Genomic DNA, 20,285 nt, shown 5'->3' with positions numbered 1-20,285 from the left:
CGTCACCTTTGATTTAATCCTGGTTTGTAAACAAGGGTATAAAGCATTTTTCTGTCCTATATTGATATGCCATTTCTCAGTTGAATGAGTTACCAAAAAGAATACTGTGATAGGTGGTTGCCCCAACTTTTATTCCCTCATTTCGGTTCTTTCTTCCTTTACGGTTCAAACAATGACAAACAATCTTTTGCCATAGCATCAAAGGAAGAAAAGGTTATAGAAACATGGAATTAGTACTATGCAAAATGGGGATATCAACTGTGGAGCTTCCTTACATCTTATGCATGTCTTATTCTTGCTTTGTTTCTACACCATCCTAGAGATCGTAACTGTTATTTAAGTACATTCTATGGTTCTCTATTCATATGAATCGGATTACATATTAGGAGCACAATAACTTCAGGGTTTTGTCCTTTTTCACAATGACTTCTAAGCATGTTCATTTCAGAGCATGCTTCTTTTTCAGGAGGAAATTCAAAGTCCGTGTGATTGAGCCTCCAGAGGACATCAAACAACTCTTTGAGATGTACTCAGAGAACGGCACAATGAGCCCTGATAATCTACTCAGGTATCTGATTGAGTTTCAAGGGGAACAAGATGCTATCAAAGATGATGCTCAAGCTATCATCTATAGCGTTATCTATAGCGTTAGACGTCTCAACATTATCCCAAGAGGCCTCCATCTCGAAGCCTTCTTTCGGTATCTTCTTGGTGATATTAATTCCCCCCTGCCTCCGCCTCAGGTTGTTATTCTGCTTCCCAACTCTTTTCATATCTAATAAAATATTTTAACAAGTGTGACAAATTTCTTTGATTTTTAGGTGCGCAATGACATGAATGCTCCACTGGCTCATTATTTCTTATTCACAGGCCACAACTCGTACTTGACTGGGAACCAACTGAGTAGTTCTAGCAGTGTGGTGCCAATTATAAAGGCTCTTAGGAGAGGCGTAAGAGTTATTGAGCTGGATTTGTGGCCGAATTCTGAAAAAAATAATGTGGTGATTACCCAGGGAGAGTACGAAGGACATTCTTTTGATCTTGTGTTTGGTTTCTATTATAAATAAAATCAATATTCAGTACTATTTCAGTCATTAAAACAAAGTCTTTAGCAAAAAACTAAGACTCAAAATCAAATTAGTCCTTGAAGTCTAATCTCAATAATTTTATTACATGTTTCAGTTATGTTTCAACTGATCGACTCTATTTTAACCACAGGACATTGACTTCTTCAGTTCAACTCATAAAATGCTTGCAAGCAATTAAAGAAAATGCCTTTTATGCTTCCGAATACCCAGTTGTGATAACATTTGAAGATCACTTAACTCCGAATCTTCAAGCTATGGTGGCCAAGGTGAGATGAATTTCTTCAGCAGATCAACTTTTGACTATTGTACTGGTTTAGCTTCATGACTAATGAAAAAGTTTGCAGATGGTCATTAGAACATTTGGAGGCATGTTGTTTGTTCCTAAATCAGACCAGTTGCAAGAATTTCCATCACCTGAATATTTGAAGAAAAAGGTCATGATTTCAACTAAGCGTCCAAAAGAGTACCTGGTTTCTCGGACACGTGAGGAAAAAGAGACTTCAGAGAAGTCAAAAAAATCATCAAAGAAGACAAATTCTGGAAGTCAGCCTGAAACCAATGAAAAGGTGGATCTGGTCTTTTACTATGAACCTACTCTTATGTAATGTTTGCTTCACGGATATGTAATGGAGAGCATTCCTATCGCATTATAATATTTGGTAGACAATTAACATTGTGTCAGCAGGATCAGTTAAATGAGGAAGACCAACTTGAGGAGGAAGATGAGGACAAGACGGCTCTTGAATATAAGCATTTAATAGCAATTCATGCTGCGAAAGTGAAAGGTGCAGTCAAAGATTGTCTGACCATTGATCCTAAAAAAGCTAGTTGCCTAAGCTTGAGTGAGGAAGAGATTGAAGATGCTACCAAGATGCATGGAAGTGATATTGTCAGGTAGTTTTAATACCTGTCAAAGCTACCTTTCTCCTTCCATTTTTATACTAATTGTCAAGTTTCAATTTCATCTGAATCAGGTTTACACAGCGGAGTTTTCTGAGGGTATATCCTAAGGGCACGCGCATTTCCTCGTCTAATTACAATCCTTTTGTTGGGTGGATGCATGGAGCTCAGATGGTTGCATTCAATATGCAGGTTAGAAATATACAGCTTCCTATAGTATCGAAATTCATGCAGTAATTTTCATTCATAATGTTATTTTTCGTCTATTTAGGGATATGGAAAGTACCTGTGGATTATGCAAGCAATGTTTAGAGCCAACGGTGGTTGTGGTTATGTGAAAAAACCAGATTTTTTGTTAAATGCAGCCTTTGATACTGATATGATTCCGCCAGTGAAGAAAATCTTGAAGGTCAGAGGATTTGCATCCATAATTCTGTATGATTATAATTTCCTTAATGTGTCTCAAATGGTTGAACAACTTCATATGATTTCCAGGTAAAAGTCTACATGGGAGAAGGATGGGATTTGGATTTCGCCGGCACACACTTCGATCTATATTCCCCTCCAGACTTCTTTGTAAAAGTTAGTAAGATGATCGACACTGTATTTGATTCATAAGTATTGTCACAGAATGTGAATCTAACGACAATTTTAGAGTGATCCCAACACCAACTTAGATACTTAGGAGTTAGGGTACTAAACTAGCCTTTGTCATGAATAATGCGCATCTCTTTGCAGATTGGCATTGGTGGTGCTCCGGCAGATAACATTATGAACCGAACAAAAGTGATTGAGGATGAGTGGAAACCAGTGTGGAATGAGCGGCTTGAGTTCCCTCTAAGAGTTCCAGAACTGGCAATCCTTCGAATTGAAGTTCTCGAGTATGACTCATCAGGAAAACATGACTTTGCAGGCCAAACTTGTTTGCCTGTATCAGAGTTGAGAAGTGGAATTCGAGCAGTTCCATTACACAACCGCAAAGGGGATAGGTACAAGAATGTAAGACTGCTTATGGGTTTTGAATTTCTTTCGGAAACACAATAGGCTTTCATAGATTGGATTTGTACTCTTAGCTATTAATGAAAGATCCAACTCCAAAATGTATGTTTATAGATACGCAAGAAAGCTGTTATTCATTAGAAAGCAGTCTCTTAAGCATTTGAGTTGTCCCCATGTCTCCCCTAGTCTATGCTCTTTTAATTACAGAACTAAAAAAAGCTTGAAGTGGAAGAAAGTTAAAAGTGAGTTAATCCATAACCAAAAGGAAGCTGCAAAGAAGCATCAGTGGCACATTAAGCAAGGTATATGAATCTCCAGCAACTAGGTCAACATTGTCAAGTTTCCAATCTGGTTTTGAATCTCAGCTCCTATATCTCTATTACCCCAACAAGATGGCATATTGGAACTCCTCAAAATCCCACCACAAAACGCTCTCCCTGAAGTGATTTTACTGAACCTCAAATCAGACCACCCAGGTGATAAAAACTATGTCAGATCAGTCAATCTGATGCTGTAGTTGAAGTATTTTCGGCCGAAAGGTTATGTTGAAGGTGGTGGTTGTGGTGTCCCAACTCCCAACAAAGGATGCTATAGCCACAGGACCTAAGACAACAAAAAATGCTAAACCCACCTGATATGGACTCAAAGGAGACACTTGGTTGCAAAGCATTGAATTCTGTGTGTAGGATCGCCTGCAATGATACCGCAAAATTAAGGTGCCAGTTCCATGGATGACAGCAGTCGTGGAGGCAGAGCCAAGGCCATTAACGAGGACTTCACGTCCTCCTATTAAAACGCTGATGGGGCATATTATATTGGTGTTACAGCAAGATACTTGGGGATCTTGGCTGGCTGGCAAGATTGACATCTTTACTCCTAACGGTAGTCTCTCTCCCCATAAAAAATGAACAAGAAAACTATTCAACATCATTGAATCAGGCTTTACTCGAAAAAAGATGGCTAAAATAGCAATGTATAGATTGTATCCGTAAAACATAAGAAATATCAAATTCTAAGCAATTTTGTCAAAGTCTAACACCACGACAACATGCTTACAAAATGAGTCCGACTTCTCAAACAAAATAACAATATCTTTACAGGACTCAGAATATTCAGGCCAATGAACCTGCTTATTACTCCATTCAAGGGGGAGAGAAAAAAAAGATAGGTCTGCTAATTACCCTATCATGGTTCCTAGCCTGCTTTGTACAGCTGATCAATCTCCTAAACAGGTCTTGCCATGCTCACCGATGTTCGGGGGTGTGTTCATTTGTTCTTGCATCACGGAATCAGTATCTGGTATCAAAAATCAGCATTTCCATCCAAATCGGCAGTTGCAGGGCTATCATAACTCTCATATTCATAATCTTCATCACGATTCTCCATTGTTTTCCCAAAGATAAAAGACTTTGTCCCCATTGTTGTGAAAGGCATCAGGCCAAAAGCACGTGCTGTTTTAATCTCCCTAGCAACCTTCCTTTGAGCCTTTGCACTAATACGAGTCTACAAAATGAACCAAAAGGAGAAAATAACAAACCAGACTCACATTTTTGTTAAAAAATTGTTGAAGTTCAACTACTCTAATTTTCTGCAGCAAGCATTACCTTGCTCCTCTTGATGATTACTCCAGCCTCCGTAATGAAATTTGCAAGGAATCTTACATTCTGCACAAAGCATAACACAGTAAGTGAATGCACCTAAATGAACATAATTAAAAAAGAAAAAACATAGCTTGAATTGATATGTAACAATAAGGCTGTATTCAGCAAGGGGAAGGAAATGAAAATGTTAAACTAGCATATTGCAAGAAATACTTGGACCAAAAACAAAAGTTAAAGCCAGCATCTTGGGGAAAAAACAACCACAGAATAGACAACAAACAAATCTTGCAAACAATCTGCTCACAGTATATTAACACCCACCCATGTCCACCTTGTATTATCAAAATATAACGTTTCTAATCCAAATTCACTCAATCACTGTTCATGAAAGTAAGATATAACTTAGATAGAGAGTAAAGCACGGATGCAGGGTTAGGAATCCTTATTAGAGTATAATTTCCTTTAAATTGCAGGTCAAGTCCTTATTAGAGTATAATTTCCTATTTTCCTTTAAATTGCAATATTTCCTTTAAATTAAATAAGGAGGCATAGTTGATAGTTGCTTCTAGGTTTTCTAATACTAGTAGGATTTCATTGTAACATCTATTTAAAGGCTTGTTTGCCTCAGTAATGAGTAGTCTGAAATTTTACAGCAATATTTGCAATAGGTGAGATCCTTTAGTGTCTAGGTTGCTCAATCCTGAACACAAATCTGCATCAGTAGTTCCAAACTACATCAGTTGGTATCAGAGGTTCCTGAGCAACCTACAATCTCTCTATCATTTATGCCAACAAGGAGTGGTCTAAACTGCAGTCTTCAAATCGAGAAGATGACAAAATCTACCTCTGAGGGGGAGAACCAATCCTCCAAAATTACACTGGAGTCCCTCACAACATCTATTAACTACCTGGTAAAGAAACTGAATAGCACTTCAGAGCGTGTAGACCACTTGTGGAACAAATCTGTTAGTGAGCCAAATGAAGAAGCTAGCTTTGAGAAAGAGGGACCAGGCAGTACTGCAGTAGCAAAAAGGTTGCTGAAGGAACTAATCAACTGGAATTTCAGGACAAAGACAGTCATAACAGATTGCAAGAATCATCAAGGAGGCTTAACTTTGAGACCTATAATGAACCTAGAGGGAATTTTAATGATGTAGCCAGCAAATATGTGAAGTTAGAGGTGCCTGATTTCTATGATACTATTGATCCATATGCCTTCACAGAATGGCTAAAATCACTGGAAGATTTCTTCAAATTTACAAAATTTCCAGAAGATCAGATGGTATTATTTGTTATCATGAAGCTAGAGAATGGTGGCAAGGAGTTGAAGATGACTATAGGCGTGAGAAAGGATTGAACATCACGAGATGGCAGCTGATGAAGAGGCTATTGCAAGAAAAGTATTCACCGCCAAACTTTTACAGCAAAGTATACAGAAAATATGTAGCCTTGAAACAAGGGCCTGAGTACACACAACAATTCTACAATTTGAGGTCTCGGGGACAAGCTAAAGAGGATGTTTTTCAGTCCATTGAGCACTATGAAGAAGGGTTGAATGAGGACATAAGAGATAAGTTTTGCACGTTGAATATCACCAGTATGGACCAAGCATATCAGATGGATTTGGAAATTGAAGAAAATCTTGCTAGGAAGTCTCAGAAATCAGGTTTTAGTAGTTCTCAAGTACGCAAAAGTACTTTCCAGCAGCAAGTGGGGTATCAGAAGCCTAGAATTGGTACTGAACAAGGACAAAATGTGGCAAGGAACAATCGGTTCGCTGTACCAGCAACAGGTCCTAGATGATACAAGTGCAAGAGGTATGGGCACGTTGCCGTTGTGTGTCCTGACAAACAGAATGAGACCAAGTACACATTGCTTTGTAGTGAGGAACTCAATGAAAATCCAGAATTAGAAGTTATGGAGAAGCAAGAGGAAGTAGAAAGGAAGGATGAGTTTGAAGAGATTAATGATGCTGTAGATCTACCAACATACGATTTAAACTCTTATGTCATGAGGCCGTTGCTAGCAGGAAGGAAGAAAGAAACAAAAGAGGGCTGGTCCATATAAGATTCTTAAGCAAATGGGACCTAATGCACTTTCGTAGGAGCTTCCAGAGACTATGAAGATTAGTCCAGTGTTTAATGTGATGGATTTAACTCACTATCATGAAGATAGGAGTACAGATGAGGCATCTCTGAGCACTACATAGCCACGGGTACCAATTGTGCGGAAGAAGAAAGAAGAGATTGAAGGCATCGGGGACATGGATTACTTCCACCAGAGAGGGTGACTATCGTTGGTTTTGGGTGAAATGGAAGGGTAGACCAGCATCGGACAACAATTGTGCGTAAGGAGGCATAGTTGCTTCTAGGTTTTCTAATACTACTAGGATTTCATTGTAACATCTATTTAAACGCTTGTTTACATCAGTAATGAGTAGTCCGAAATTTTACAGCAATATTTGCAATAGGTGAGATTCCTTTACAAGCTCAGTGGGAGGCTGAGAGGGGAAGGTGAGACTTTCCAACCCTACATGAGAGATTCAGGGCAAACTGGTCTACAATTTAGAGTCTAGGTTGCTCAATCCTCTACACAAATCTGCATCAGTAGCTCCAAACTACATCAAGCACACATAAAGTAGAACGATAACGACGTGCACTTATCAAGAACCAGCTAATAATGGCAATTGCTGACCCAGCAACATAAGCAATTCTTTAAATCATAATCTAGCAAGCTATTTAACCTGAAGCAGGTACCAATCAACATTTGCAGCAAGTATGGCATTGTTGATGATTTGGAGGCAACTACACGAATTTTTCTTTTTCCTGATTTGACAACTCATGTTTAACAACAGCCATCCACTAGCAGCCAAAGCATTTATAAGAATATATATCTTTCTGACTCATCATCGGAACAGAAATAACGACGAAAATGAATAAGCCTTATCCAGATATGCTTACCCTGAAATCAGCTTTCCTCAACACTTCCTCAGTTGTTACTTCAAACTCATATTTTTTTAATTGTTTGCGAATTCCTGGCTTTGTCAGATCGAGATCCTGTACAATGACACATGGTTAGACAAGACAAAGACAATTGTACGTAAAAAGATGGCAAAGAAAATAGATAACTTTCCAATAGCCCCCATAAAGGCTACCTAAACAATAACATTTACTAAAATTGAATAAAAATGCCATTTGATGATGACACATAGCCCAAACAACAACAGGTTCAGAAACATTTTCTTCTAATAAAGTCCGAGTGTGATTGGCAAAAAGTCACTCTCTCAAATTCCCCTCACCAAAGTCGATTAACGTATAGATTCAACTTATGAAGAGAAAAAATGCACGCAAAAGTGTCAACTTTAAAGCTAATTATGCCATGATCAAATACAAGAGACGCACTGACAATAACAGAAATGAGGCAATTCAATTGCAGACTAGCATTCTCTATTCAATAAACATCAGGGAAATGTCAAGAAAATGCACAGGGCATAATGTTAACTTTGAATATATTATGACCTCATCAATCAAATACAGAAGAAGCACACAGAAATAAGAAATTCAATAGCATACTAGAGTTCTATATTTACAGATAACTTCAGGAAATGATTAACTAAAATTCATTACTAAAGATGAAAGGCCTCAGCTGCTACATTGTTTACCTTAGTGTCATAGGTCATTCCACGCAAAAAGGTCACATCTGGTCTATAAACATAATCTTCTTTTTCTATCTCTTCAGGATCAAATTCAAAATATGTGGCAGCTTTTTTTAATTTACCATCCATTCCATCTGATAATGTATCAAAACTATCATCTAGACCATCTAATAATGAGGAACTATGTTCCCCGTCAGATTTCGAATCATATCTATAGCGAGCCTTCTCAAGTTTATCAAGCTTTTCAAAAAATGAGTCAGAACTTGAACTGCCCCCAGAGACACCTCCAAATATTCGCTGTTCAAACTCATTAGCAGATTCAAATGAGTCATTACTTTTCCTGTCCTCGACTCCATTTCCTGGGGGTAAAAGGAAAAGAAAAAACAGGTAAAACACCAGAAACACAATCACACAACTCTCAAAATTTTCCACTAACTTGAAAATTGATAAAGAAATTATATTACAGAACAAAAAAAAGTACAGTCAATTTGAGCAATGTTACATTATGGGCCACCATGGAACATTGGAGCATATCCCAGTTACCAAACGAAGGGATGTTGTGTATAATGGGCTCAGAAGCAACATGTCAAGAGGCAAACTCACAAAACATTCATAACACAGGCCAACGAGCTCAACCATCAGGTTCAGAATCAGTAATCCAGGAGCTAGAGGTGCAGCAGTTAGCACATGAATCAAATTTTTAAGTACTGAACTGGAACCATCTATGGAAAAATATCCTTTGCAAACAGCATGCGTTAGTTCCACCAAAAAAGTGCATTTTTAAGGGAACTTGTTGAACCCAAAGGGCTCTTCTCAAACAAAATGAGGAAATTTTTGACCGATGTATAGAAAGTACTACACTTGCTTTCCATCCACAATAGCCAGTGCCACAAAAACCAGTAAGTTTTTCCAAGTCTTCAATAATCTTGCAAATAGTTTGTCCAGGAAGCATAATTGCATTACTTGACTTTCAAAGTTGATGATTTCCATGCAGAGGGCATCTACGAGGCATAGCTTCGCATATGGCCTCTAAAAGATTTTGGCCACTTCCATTGTTTTGATATTCTCAGATTCAAGGACAAACAACTGTTCATGCAAGAACCATGAGGATCTGGGAACTGAATTCCAAATTAAATAGCTTCAAAAACCCTAAAATAAGGTTTCCAATCCAACAAACTATCCGCACTTTTCCATTTCATTCTCTTGGTAAATTATAGAAAATACCATTTCTCAAGTCAAAGCACAGCCTAACTGAAGAACTATACCGGTGAGAAGTAAATTGTACCTGAATATGCAGAGGTCGATAGAGTTTTCGCAATGTGAGGACCCCAGTATCGTCGGGCAAAGCCATCACCAATAGATCTCAAAGCAACGCGAGCAGTTATCATTTCTGCTTCTAGTAAATTAGAATTCTTGAAGAGCTTCAAACATGAAGTGTGCAACGAAAGGTTTGGTACCGCAAATGGAGTCGCACCACCCTCGAAGAGACCTGTGATGGCTGGTAGGGTTTTGATTTGCTGGGGAGTTTTGAGGCGGAGCGGAAGGTAACCTGCAGTTGGTATTGGGCTGAGGTCTTTATTGGGCCAGTTAATGGGCCACAATATTAAATATTTACAACTGATAGTGGACCGGCCATTTACTAATCTTTGTTTGTGTATTAGTCCATAACCAGAAGGCCCAAAGATATGAACCTTTGGCTCGAACTAAAACCCGGTTGTGAATAAAAGGACAAGCTCATGCGAATATGCGATCATGCGTCACGTCCCACGAGATGAATACCCGTCACACGGGATGAGGTTCAAGTCTAACATCACAAGTATGGACTCATCACCCACCCGTCGCCCGCACTTTAAAGTTAAAAAGCCTACAGTCACTTTTTGTTGCTAGCCCATAATTAAGCAACACAATGGTTGTTTGTTATTGGGATAACACATATTGTTGGGAGACATTTTATTGATATGGTTGAAAATGGAAATGTAAAGTCTTTTGTTTTTGTACAATGATGCAAATTTATTGGACTTACTTTTTTACATGTGGGCCCAAAAAAAGAGGTAGTTGATGTTTAATAATTGGTGTTTTTGATATGTGAGTCTCAACAAAAGTAAAAAGAGAAACAAAAGTTGGGTTACAAAAGGATCGAGAGTGTGTCCAGTGTTTTTAAACACTAGACACAATCAGTGTTTTATACTTAACCATCAGATTAATCTGACGGCTAAGTATTTAAATATGTTTTTTGTAATAATTTTAAGCACTAAATAAGTGTTGTAGTGAGAAACCCTCTTTTGACGAGAAACTATGATATCAAACAAATCAAATCCATCAACAATGCAGATGTCCTTTTTTTAACGAAATTAGGATTCAAGCAAATCGATCCACACTCATCTATTTGTTCCGCCGAAGGTGATAAATGGCATCACTAGACAATGATGAATGGATATTTGATATGTTTTCAACTGAAACTCCATATTCACTTTGGTCTGATCAATTTTCCAATCCACCCAGGTTGTTATTCTCATTCTCCATCTGATGTCTTCAATTTTAATTTATTTTAACAGATTATTTTTTACTTTTTTGCAAAGACTTGTCTAGCAAGGATGACTTCAACTATAACCTTATGGATGAGAGGCCAAGAGTAGATGAGCAACAAGATTGTATACATAATATAGGTATGCAGTTTGACATAATGAATGATGTTTTTGAATTTTGGAAGGCTTATTCGAAAAAAGTGGGATTTGGTGTGAAAAAGAATATGACAATAAAAATAAAAAGAGTAGAGTGGTTACAAACTAAATGTTTGTGTGTTATAAAGAGGGTTATAGGAGAGAAAGCAAGAATTGACATGAATTGTCAGCGTGATGCTACAAGAACTGGTTGTGGTGCAAGAATGAAGGTTTTTTTTTTTGATAAAGCAAGTGAGAAATATGTAGTGAAGGATTTTGCCATAGAACATAATCATAAGTTACAACCTTCTGTAACTAGTCACATGTTGAGGTCACATAGAGAGGTCACTACCACTCATGCATTAGCAATAGAGTTTATGATTCACGGCTTACTTCAAAGGCAACACAAGAGTTACTAAGCATAGAAGTTGGTGGTAGGGATAAGCTTGGGTTTGTAATTGAGGATCATAAAACATACCTAAAATCAAGAAGAAAGAGAGATCTTACCAAAGGTGATTTAGGTAGTATTTTCACATACTTTGAGAAGAAAATCATGTATGATTCCCAGTTTTTTTATACCATGCAACTTGATTATGAAGAAAATATTACCAACGTGTTCTGGATTGATGCCAAAATGATTGCTGATTATGTTTGTTGATGTCATAACTTTCGATACCACTTTTAGCACTAATAAAGAACTGAGGCCTTTAGGTGTCTTAACTGGGTTTAACCATCATGGGCAAATTATTATTTTTGGGGTTGCTCTTTTATACGATGAGCCTATTGGATCTTTCTCATGGCTTTTTGAGACTTTTGCAAATGCACATAGTGATAAGAAGCCTCGTTCAATATTCACTGATCAAGATGTTGCTACGTCAAGAGCGTTAGAGGTTGTGTGGCCTAAAATATCTCATGGATTATGCACTTGACACATTCGATAAAATGCAATTAAACATCTGAGTTGCTATATGAAGAATAAGTCTCCATTTATGAAAGATTTCAACAAATGTATGTATGACTATGTGGATGAGGAAGAATTTGAGAATCGACGGAAGAAATTGCTTGAGCAGTACAATCTAAAGGATAATGATTGGTTGACTCGCATATATGATCTAAAGAAGAAATGGGTTTGGGCTTATATGAAAAAGGCTTTCACACTTGGCATTAGAAGCACACAAATGAGTGAAAGTTTTAATAGTGACATCAAAGATCACTTAAAAAGTGATTTGAATATTGGTGATTTCTATAAGCACTTTGATCGGGTGGTAGAGCACAAGCGAAATAAAGAATTGGATGATGAGTTTCAAATGAGGCAAAATGTTCCTACCTTGGGCTCTTCAAGGTCCCCATTATTGAAGCAAGCATCTCAAAGGTACACTTTAAAATTTTTCAATCTTTTCAAGATAGAATTTGGTCTTGCAGATTCAGTTATAACAAAGTACGTGAACCAAGATTTACGTGAATATGTTGTTTCATCATATTACTCGAACGAGAAGGAATATAAAGTCTTTTGTGAGGCTAAAAATGAGGTAAGCAACTTGTAGTTGTATGAAATTTACAACTGAGGGCATGTTGTGTTGCCATGTATTAAGAGTGTTTACTCAACTGTGCATGATGAAAATTCTAGAAAAATACATATTGAATAGACTCACAAGGGTAGTAAGGAGTCGACATGCATTAGATAAAGGGAAGCCCGATAAAGAAGAGGATACTAAAGATTGGGTTAGGAGGGTTCAATCACAACTCTTGCGATTGACATATCAAGCTCAATGAACAAAGATACCCGATCTTGCATGGAGATGATGATAGATAAATGTAATAAAAGCTTGAAAAGTTCACAATAGAGGAGGAAATTGTAACTGAAAATATGCTTGAAGAAGTAGTTAACAAACGAATGCAAAATATCAAGTCTTTGAAGAAGAAGGAAGGACAAAGGGGTAAGAGAAGAATGAAACCTCTGCATAATACCTATTTTTTATACTTATAAAATATATATATTTAAAAATATGATATGCTTACATCTTTTAGTTTATATATTTATGTACATGCGGGATGATTGCTCTCTGAAGATTCCAAATCAATCTTCAAGCCATGACTACGAACTTCAAGTAAGTTGTCACTGATTTTAGTTAAATATAAAATTGAATATCTATTATACGTATTCATTATCTCTTGGTTTAATGTACAGGAACCAATTGGACTTAAATTTGGAGCCAAATCATGATTTTTAACTCTACCACAACCTATTTGGGAACCAAGTCAAGTTACTGCTACTCAAGAATTTTGGAGAATGGGTATTTGACATGAAATTTGTGTATGTCTTGTTTTGGAGTCTAGATAATAGCAAGGATTTTGACTGTTTCTTTTTTATACTTATACTATTATGACTGTGTGGAATGGTGTTGGTGCCACATTTTGTTTACACCATGTTGGTTGTTTTTGATATTTATGCTATGACTACCTGGTATCTTTGTGCCACATGTTTTACAATGGCTGTAGGTGATTTGGATTTATATGCTCAATGTTAGAGTATTAGGCTAGTAAAAAAAATTCATATTATTTATACAAATTTGTGCAACAAAAGGCTATGCTATGAATTCGTCAATCGAAGCTCTGCAACAAGAACAAAAAAATGACAAGAAGATCAAAAATAAATAGAACATACAAAATATGAGCAAATAATCCAGAAATAAAATCAACCAGTACCTTGAAAAAGTGAGAATAAAGCACCAGGTGTTTTGTAAAATAGGTTTAACATATCAATCGGTCATGCCGTCATGGTGCGTTTCTCTTCAAAGCACTTAGTTAGTGCTTGAAATAAAAAAAACATATTTAAATACTTAGCTGTCAGATAACAGATAAGTATAAAACATTGGTTGTGTCCAATGTTTAAAAACACTGGACACACCCCCAGTTCGTTAAAAAATAGATGACCCCAGAAGCCATAAAGCAAGCCAACAAGTGCCTCATCCAATGTCCATGCCCGTCAATTTGGCCCATTAATTTTGTTTCACCAAAATGACACCATTGTACATGATTTTCTTTCACGGGTCAACAAAGAGCATTCATCCCCCACAAAACATGCATTGCCGTTGTTGCTCACTTTTTTCCACTAGTGTGTCTGTATATATTTTTTTTCTCTCCTAAGGGTTTCATTATCAGCCATTGGTTCAACCTAGGGACACTCCTAACATCTTTTGTACCCAAAGCGGCACGATAAGTGGAGCCCTACTAGAAAAAAGATACGCTTGACCTTGGTAGCCATGGGCATAACAAGAATTTGAAACAGGGACACTAAATCCTGTGTGTAATTAATTAAATCTAATTATTAAAAAATATTTATTTAAATCTAATTATTATTATTTTTGAAGAGATTTTAAATCTGATTTTGATTACTTCTCTTGATTGGGAACTAAATCATTTGTGTACAATTAATTAAATCTAATTAATATTATTATTATTATTTTGAAGAGATTTTAAATTTGATTTTTCTATCCTCTCTTGATTGTGAACTAAACACTGTGTGTGCAATTAATTGGTTGGTGTTCCCCATTAAATGGCTGGAGTGTAAGGAGACTCGAACTCGGGTAAGTATAGAGACGAAACAGTAATGGAACTACCAGATCGACTATAATTTTTTGTCATTTATGTAAACTAATATATATATATATATTTTTGCATGTATGTATGTATATATTTTTTAAAATAATATGATGCCCTTTGGGCCTTTGGCCAACATGGTGCCCAAAGCCGTAGTTTTGGCAGTTTTGGGCAAGAGGCGTCCTTGGATCAATCCAACGACTCCAAGCTAAACCCCATCTAAAAACCTTCTCGCACCTATCTGTATCCCGCGAGCCTTTCCTCTTTCACGCTCAACATATATTCAACCTTTTGTTTCCTAGATTTGATATTCAACCTAAATCAACTACACACCACTCAAGCCACGAAGCCACACCTCTAAGGCGCTATCTATCTTGATTAACGACAGTGTCTTCTTCTCCACAAGCACTCGTCTATATTTTGTGCAGATTAGTCATGATTACAGGGTAAGTTCTCATACACGATTTACAACCCAGACGTGATTCATCTCATATGAGTTACTCGTGGGAATCAAGATTCACGATTACTCGAAATTCATGATTTCTGCATTCAAGCCTCTTACCCAGCAAGTGCCATTCACAATTCACAATTACTCATGATTTCTGGTCGTCACAATTTTCCATCCATCGCGACTATGTTTTAAGTGATTTCTGACTATATTGATTTTTGGGTATCCGAATATTGATTTGGCTCTTCCAAAAGATTTTCCAGAAATTCACAATCTGAAAAATGCCTCTACTTGGCGATGGCAATTATCCAGATGAATTGCCTCTATTGATTTTGGACAATGGTGCAGTGTTGTGATTGTTCGCAAAAGAAGAAATTGAATGTTAATATGCCGAGATTTTTGGACTATGTTGATGTGCTATAATGGTACTAATGGTTCTTATAATGTGTTCCTACAAAGTCATTCTTGCAAATTTTATGATGTGTTATAATATATGTGTTCTTGCAAAGTCTGTAATGTAGTCATGGTTCTTGTAATGTGATATACCACACTACTCATAGTCCTAGTAATGTTTCACTTAAAAGAACACATGAAAAAATGTTTGTCTTTGTGGAGCAAATTACTATGCACTCCGTATGTATGGTTCTAGAAGATTGACAGCTCCCAGACAAAAGAACTTTATCCGGAAGCAGTTTATCTGACAGTTCAGTTATCTGGCGGTTACAATTAGGCAAGAGCAGTTACAACAGGAGATTACTAGAGCGATTAAATTGTCTTAGGAACTGACATAACTGCATCAACTGACAAATACCTAAGGCCTATAAATACATATCGTTTCCATATTTGTAAGAGGATATTGGACACTCTACTCTAATAAAAGATCAGACTCCGTGGACATAGACAAGTTGCCGAACCACGTAAATTTTGTGTCTTCATTTTCTTAAAGCTTTCTATTTTATACGTATTTTATACTTCGGTGCAAATCTAGCATCGACAATTGGTGCCGTCTGTGGGAAAGACCAAAGAGTTCTTTAATATAAGACATGTCTCAAGAAGCAGAAGTATCACAGTAGGAGGAACTGCCTCAAGAAGAGGATAGGGCTCAGCACAATCATGATGAAATAGAAAGGAAAATTCCAAATGAATTGAAATTGGAAGAAGCCCTCCTTAAGGTAGAAGAAGATTTGCTAGAGAGACAAAAGCATGCTCAAACTCTAAGGGAAAGACTCCAAACCATGAGGAGAAAAGGAAGGCGTTTGGCTAGTGAAATCCAGAGTGTTGTTCGAGGCAATAGGGATGCAGACCCAAAGTGCGTTCAAGAGCAAGACAGTGGGAGCATTAGGAGGTCTCATCGAATAAGGGGACCAGTTACGGAGAGGAGAAGGCACACTCCATCTCCAAGGGGTGCGAGGAACAAATCCCCGCAGCCGTCTAGGAGGATAAGGCGCCAAAGCCCTTTGTCAGGAATTAGAATGAAGAAAGACACTGGGGAGGTCTTATGGAGCACTCAAAAGAAGGCCGAGCAAAGCCTCAGAAAGGTGAATGCCACACCCTTTGTACGGGCTTTACGACTGGAAGATCCACCTAACAAGTTTTCACCCCCGACTTTTGCAGTCTATGATGGAAAAACAGATCCTGTAGCACATATTTCAGCCTACACTCATAAGATGGCTCTATGGGAAGGTTGGGACGGACTCATGTGTAAAATGTTTCTGTCAAGCCTCGAGACAACAGCCATGAAGTGGTTCCACCAACTTCCAGAGAACTCAGTATCGTCCTGGAGGGAGTTAGCACGGATCTTCGTAGCAAGGTTCATAGCAAATAGTCGAGATCCAGCAACATTGGATATACTGTTTGCTTTACATCTGAGGAAAGGAGAATCACTCAAGGCTTATGTTGCCAAGTATTCAGATACCTATGCGGATATAGAAGATTGTGATGAAAGGACCGTAGTGGCTACTTTTCGTCTCGGGCTCCCTCGTGATTATAAATTACGAGAGAGTTTGATGATGGCTCCACCCAAAAGCATGGTTGCGCTCCAGGATAGGATTAAGTAATACGTCAAACTGGAAGAAGACAAGCAGGGGGATCGACAATTTGCTTCTCAGGAAGGGACTCAAAAAAAGGAAAATAAAAAGTTTGAAAAGAAGAACAGACAAGAAAAAGACTCAAAGAAGGATCTGAATCCTAGTTCTTACGAGGCAGTGAAAACAATATTTAAGGACCTAATTTTTCAAATTCAGCCTCAGATAGCAGACAAGCTGTATTTTTGACGTCCAAAAAAGATGTCAGGAGATCCGTCCACTCGAAACCAGTCCAAATGGTGTTCCAATCATAAGGACAAAGGCCATAGGACAGAAGACTGCAGAGAGTTCAAACGGCACCTGGAAGAATTGGTGCGGCTGGGACATCTTAAAGAATTCGTTAACAAAGAGAAGACCACTGCCGAAAAGAAGGCGGAGCCCCAGCCAAAGGAGCGGGGAGAACCTTCGCACTACGTGGTTAATTTTATTGATGCAATAGTGCAAGATGCATAACTTAGCGATGAGATAAGGCGGACGGAGTATAGGAGAGCCCGACACCAACAAGAGGTCATGCGGATGGATTTTAATCCCAAGTTGGGAACCAAGATACCAAGGGAAGCAACTGAAATCACTTTCATAAAGAAAGATGCAACAGGAGTGATCTTTCCGGATAATGAAGCTATTGTGATTTCCTTGCAAATTGAAGCAGCGACAGTGAAGTGAATGATGGTAGACCAGGGTAGCTCCACAGAGACATGTATTATTCACTCTTCCAGAAGTTAGGGAAAACTCATACAGACATGATTCCTGTTCCGACATATCTGGTGGGACTTAATGCAACCCCAGTTTGGCCGCTCAGAAGAATAACAATGCCAATCATGGTAGGTCCAAGAACAGTTGAGGTAGATTTCCTTGTTATAGATCTACCCTCGACGTATAATGCAATCATGGGTAGGACCTGCCTCCACTTAATGGAGGTTGTTCCCTCATCTTATCATCAGATACTCAAATTCCCCTACGGGGATAAGGTGATGGAGATAAGAGGAGATCAGGCTGCCTCAAAAGAGTGTTTTATGGCAAAAGCAAAGCAAGCAGGAAGAATGATGATGACAAAGGAAGAGGCTCCAATCCTAAAGGAAGTTTGAAAGGACCCAGCAACCAAGTCGATGGAAGAACTTGAGAAAGTGCAAGTTACACCAGAAAGTTCTGACAAATACTTCTTGGTTGGGACTAACTTGCCCATACCAGAGAAGGAATCCCTAATTGGGATGTTAAGGAGAAATGTGGGAGTGTTTGCATGGACTCCCGATGAGATGCCAGGGGTGGATCTGGAATTGGCAATCCATAGGTTGAATGTCAAGCCAGGTTTCAAACCCGTAATTCAGAAGGGTAGAAGGTCAGCCGTTCAAGACACGGAGGCCGTGGTTAAGGAGGTGAAAAATCTGCTGGAAGCTAAGGCCATAAGGGAGGCCCAGTATCCCGAATGGCTCTCAAACACGGTGGTGGTTTGAAAGAAAGATGGAAAATGGAGGGTTTGTGTTGATTTCACCGATTTGAATAAAGCATGTCCAAAGGATTTGTTCTCGCTTCCTAAAATCGATCAATTGGTGGATATGACATCAGGAATGGCAAGGATGAGCTTTCTGGAAGCATATCGAGTGTACCATCATATCCCAATGCATCCATCTGATCAGAAGAAGACTTCGTTCATCACCCGCAAAGGTATATTCTATTACCAAGTAATGTCTTTCAGCCTAAAGAATACAAGTGCCACATTTTAGAGGATGGTGACAACGCTCTTTGGACCTCTGATTGGCAAAACTATGGAAGTCTACATAGATGATATGGTAGTAAAGAGCAAACTCCAGCAAGACCACTTGATGCACCTCCAGGAGGTGTTTGATGTCTTAAGGAGAAATAACCTGAAGTTGAATGCTAGCAAATGTACTTTTGGAGTTAGTACGGGTAAATTCCTGGTCCATCTCATCACACAAAGGGGAATCAAGGCCGACCCAGTGCAGATCAAGGCCATTCAATGCTTGGAGCGACCCACCAAAGTAAAGAAGATACAGAAACTGACTAGAATGGCGGTGGCACTTAATAGGTTTATCAGTACATTTTCAAACAGATTTAGGCCTTTCTTTCAATTGCTTAAGTCAGGGAGAGATTTCTAATGGGACGAGGATTGCGAGGCGGCCTTTCTTGGGTTTAAGAGTTATTTGCAGAAACCCCAATTGTTGGCAACACACAAGGAAGGAGACACGCTTCAATTATACATGGCAGTGTCAGACCTTGCCGTCAGTGCCGTAATCTTGAGAGAAGAAAGGAGGATCCATCACCCAATCTACTACATAAGCAAGATAATGCTAGATGCTGAGACAAGGTATTCACCCCTGGAAAAGCTTTTATTAGCATTGCTAATGGCTTCTAGGAAGTTGAACCATTATTTCCAGGCATACCCAGTGGAGGTGGTGACAAAATATCCACTAAAGACGTTGTTAGGAAAAGCGAACATGTCTGGAAGGGTTGCCAAATGGCCAGTTGAATTGGCTCAGTATGATTTGCAGTTCATCCCAAGGACAACAATTAAAGCTCAAGTTTTAGCTGATTTTGTTGTCGAGTTCACGAGGGAGCAACGGCCTGAGGAAGCCAACCGGACATGGAAGGTACAAGTAACTCCTACGCATCTTTAGGAGTTGCAGGTTGATGGTTCTTCAACAAGACGAGGATCCAGAGCAGAAATTGTGCTCATAGCGCCGGAAGGAGAAATGTTGGAGATGGCTATACGACTAAGGTTCCCAGCAACAAATAATAAAGCAGAGTATGAGGCCTTGTTTCAAAGAGTCCAGAATGCACTAAGGCTTGGGGCAAAGTTGTTGGCGATTTATTCCAACTCTCAATTAGTAGTTAATCAACTCATTGGACTCTACAATGCCAGGACGGCAACCATAACAGCTTACATGGAAAAAAACTAAGCAGTTGCTCGACTGACTTCACGAGTATAAGGTAATACAAATTCCAAAGGAGCAGAACGACCACTCAGACGCTTTAGCTACCCTTGCCTCGGCCGACCAACTAGGGGTGAAGAGGGTTATACAAGTACAAGTGCTTGAACGACCCAGCATAGATGAGTTGTCGAAAGAGATAAGATGCGCAGAAGAGCAGGCGCCAAGTTAGACGGATCCGATCATTGCTTACTCGAGGGATGGTATTCTCCCCGATGATAAGAAAGAAGCCAGAAAATTGACAGTCAAAGCAGTGAGCTTCTGGTTGTCTCCTGACCAGAAGCTCTATAAAATGTCTTTCTCAG

At 38.6% G+C, this 20,285-nt stretch overlaps 3 protein-coding genes across 7 annotated transcripts; 2 read left to right on the top strand and 1 right to left on the bottom strand.

Annotated features, from left to right (window-relative positions):
* Positions 1 to 57: 57 nt before the first annotated feature.
* LOC120013230 (phosphoinositide phospholipase C 2-like) lies at positions 58 to 3,130 on the top strand. Of its 5 annotated transcripts, none has more exons than XM_038865003.1 (9): positions 58 to 743; positions 822 to 1,018; positions 1,219 to 1,354; positions 1,433 to 1,663; positions 1,723 to 1,982; positions 2,063 to 2,180; positions 2,260 to 2,397; positions 2,484 to 2,570; positions 2,727 to 3,130. In XM_038865003.1, exons 1-9 carry the CDS (start codon positions 423 to 425, stop codon positions 3,030 to 3,032), a joined length of 1,794 nt encoding a protein of 597 aa, XP_038720931.1. In that variant the 5' UTR covers positions 58 to 422; the 3' UTR covers positions 3,033 to 3,130. The 5 variants fall into 5 exon arrangements, with proteins under 5 accessions (XP_038720931.1, XP_038720922.1, XP_038720917.1 ...); XM_038864994.1 differs by having other exon boundaries at positions 59 to 743; positions 1,433 to 1,631; positions 1,721 to 1,982; XM_038864989.1 differs by having other exon boundaries at positions 60 to 743; positions 1,433 to 1,654; positions 1,780 to 1,982.
* Positions 3,131 to 3,907: 777 nt separating this feature from the next.
* Positions 3,908 to 9,877, bottom strand: LOC120013259. The gene is made up of 5 exons (XM_038865014.1): positions 9,529 to 9,877; positions 8,250 to 8,602; positions 7,549 to 7,644; positions 4,592 to 4,651; positions 3,908 to 4,490 (listed from the first exon to the last, which is right to left on the bottom strand). The coding sequence occupies exons 1-5, from the start codon at positions 9,629 to 9,631 to the stop codon at positions 4,290 to 4,292; spliced, it is 813 nt and encodes a 270-aa protein (XP_038720942.1). The 5' UTR covers positions 9,632 to 9,877; the 3' UTR covers positions 3,908 to 4,289.
* Positions 9,878 to 17,545: 7,668 nt separating this feature from the next.
* LOC120010517 lies at positions 17,546 to 18,120 on the top strand. Its single transcript, XM_038861309.1, has 2 exons — positions 17,546 to 17,689; positions 17,752 to 18,120. The coding sequence occupies exons 1-2, from the start codon at positions 17,546 to 17,548 to the stop codon at positions 18,118 to 18,120; spliced, it is 513 nt and encodes a 170-aa protein (XP_038717237.1).
* Positions 18,121 to 20,285: the final 2,165 nt, after the last annotated feature.

This window comes from Tripterygium wilfordii, chromosome 2 (assembly GCF_013401445.1).
Source record: "Tripterygium wilfordii isolate XIE 37 chromosome 2, ASM1340144v1, whole genome shotgun sequence".
NCBI lineage: Eukaryota > Viridiplantae > Streptophyta > Magnoliopsida > Celastrales > Celastraceae > Tripterygium > Tripterygium wilfordii.
Note: the sequence above shows the minus strand (reverse complement) of the source record. Positions and strands in the feature narration are given on the sequence as shown.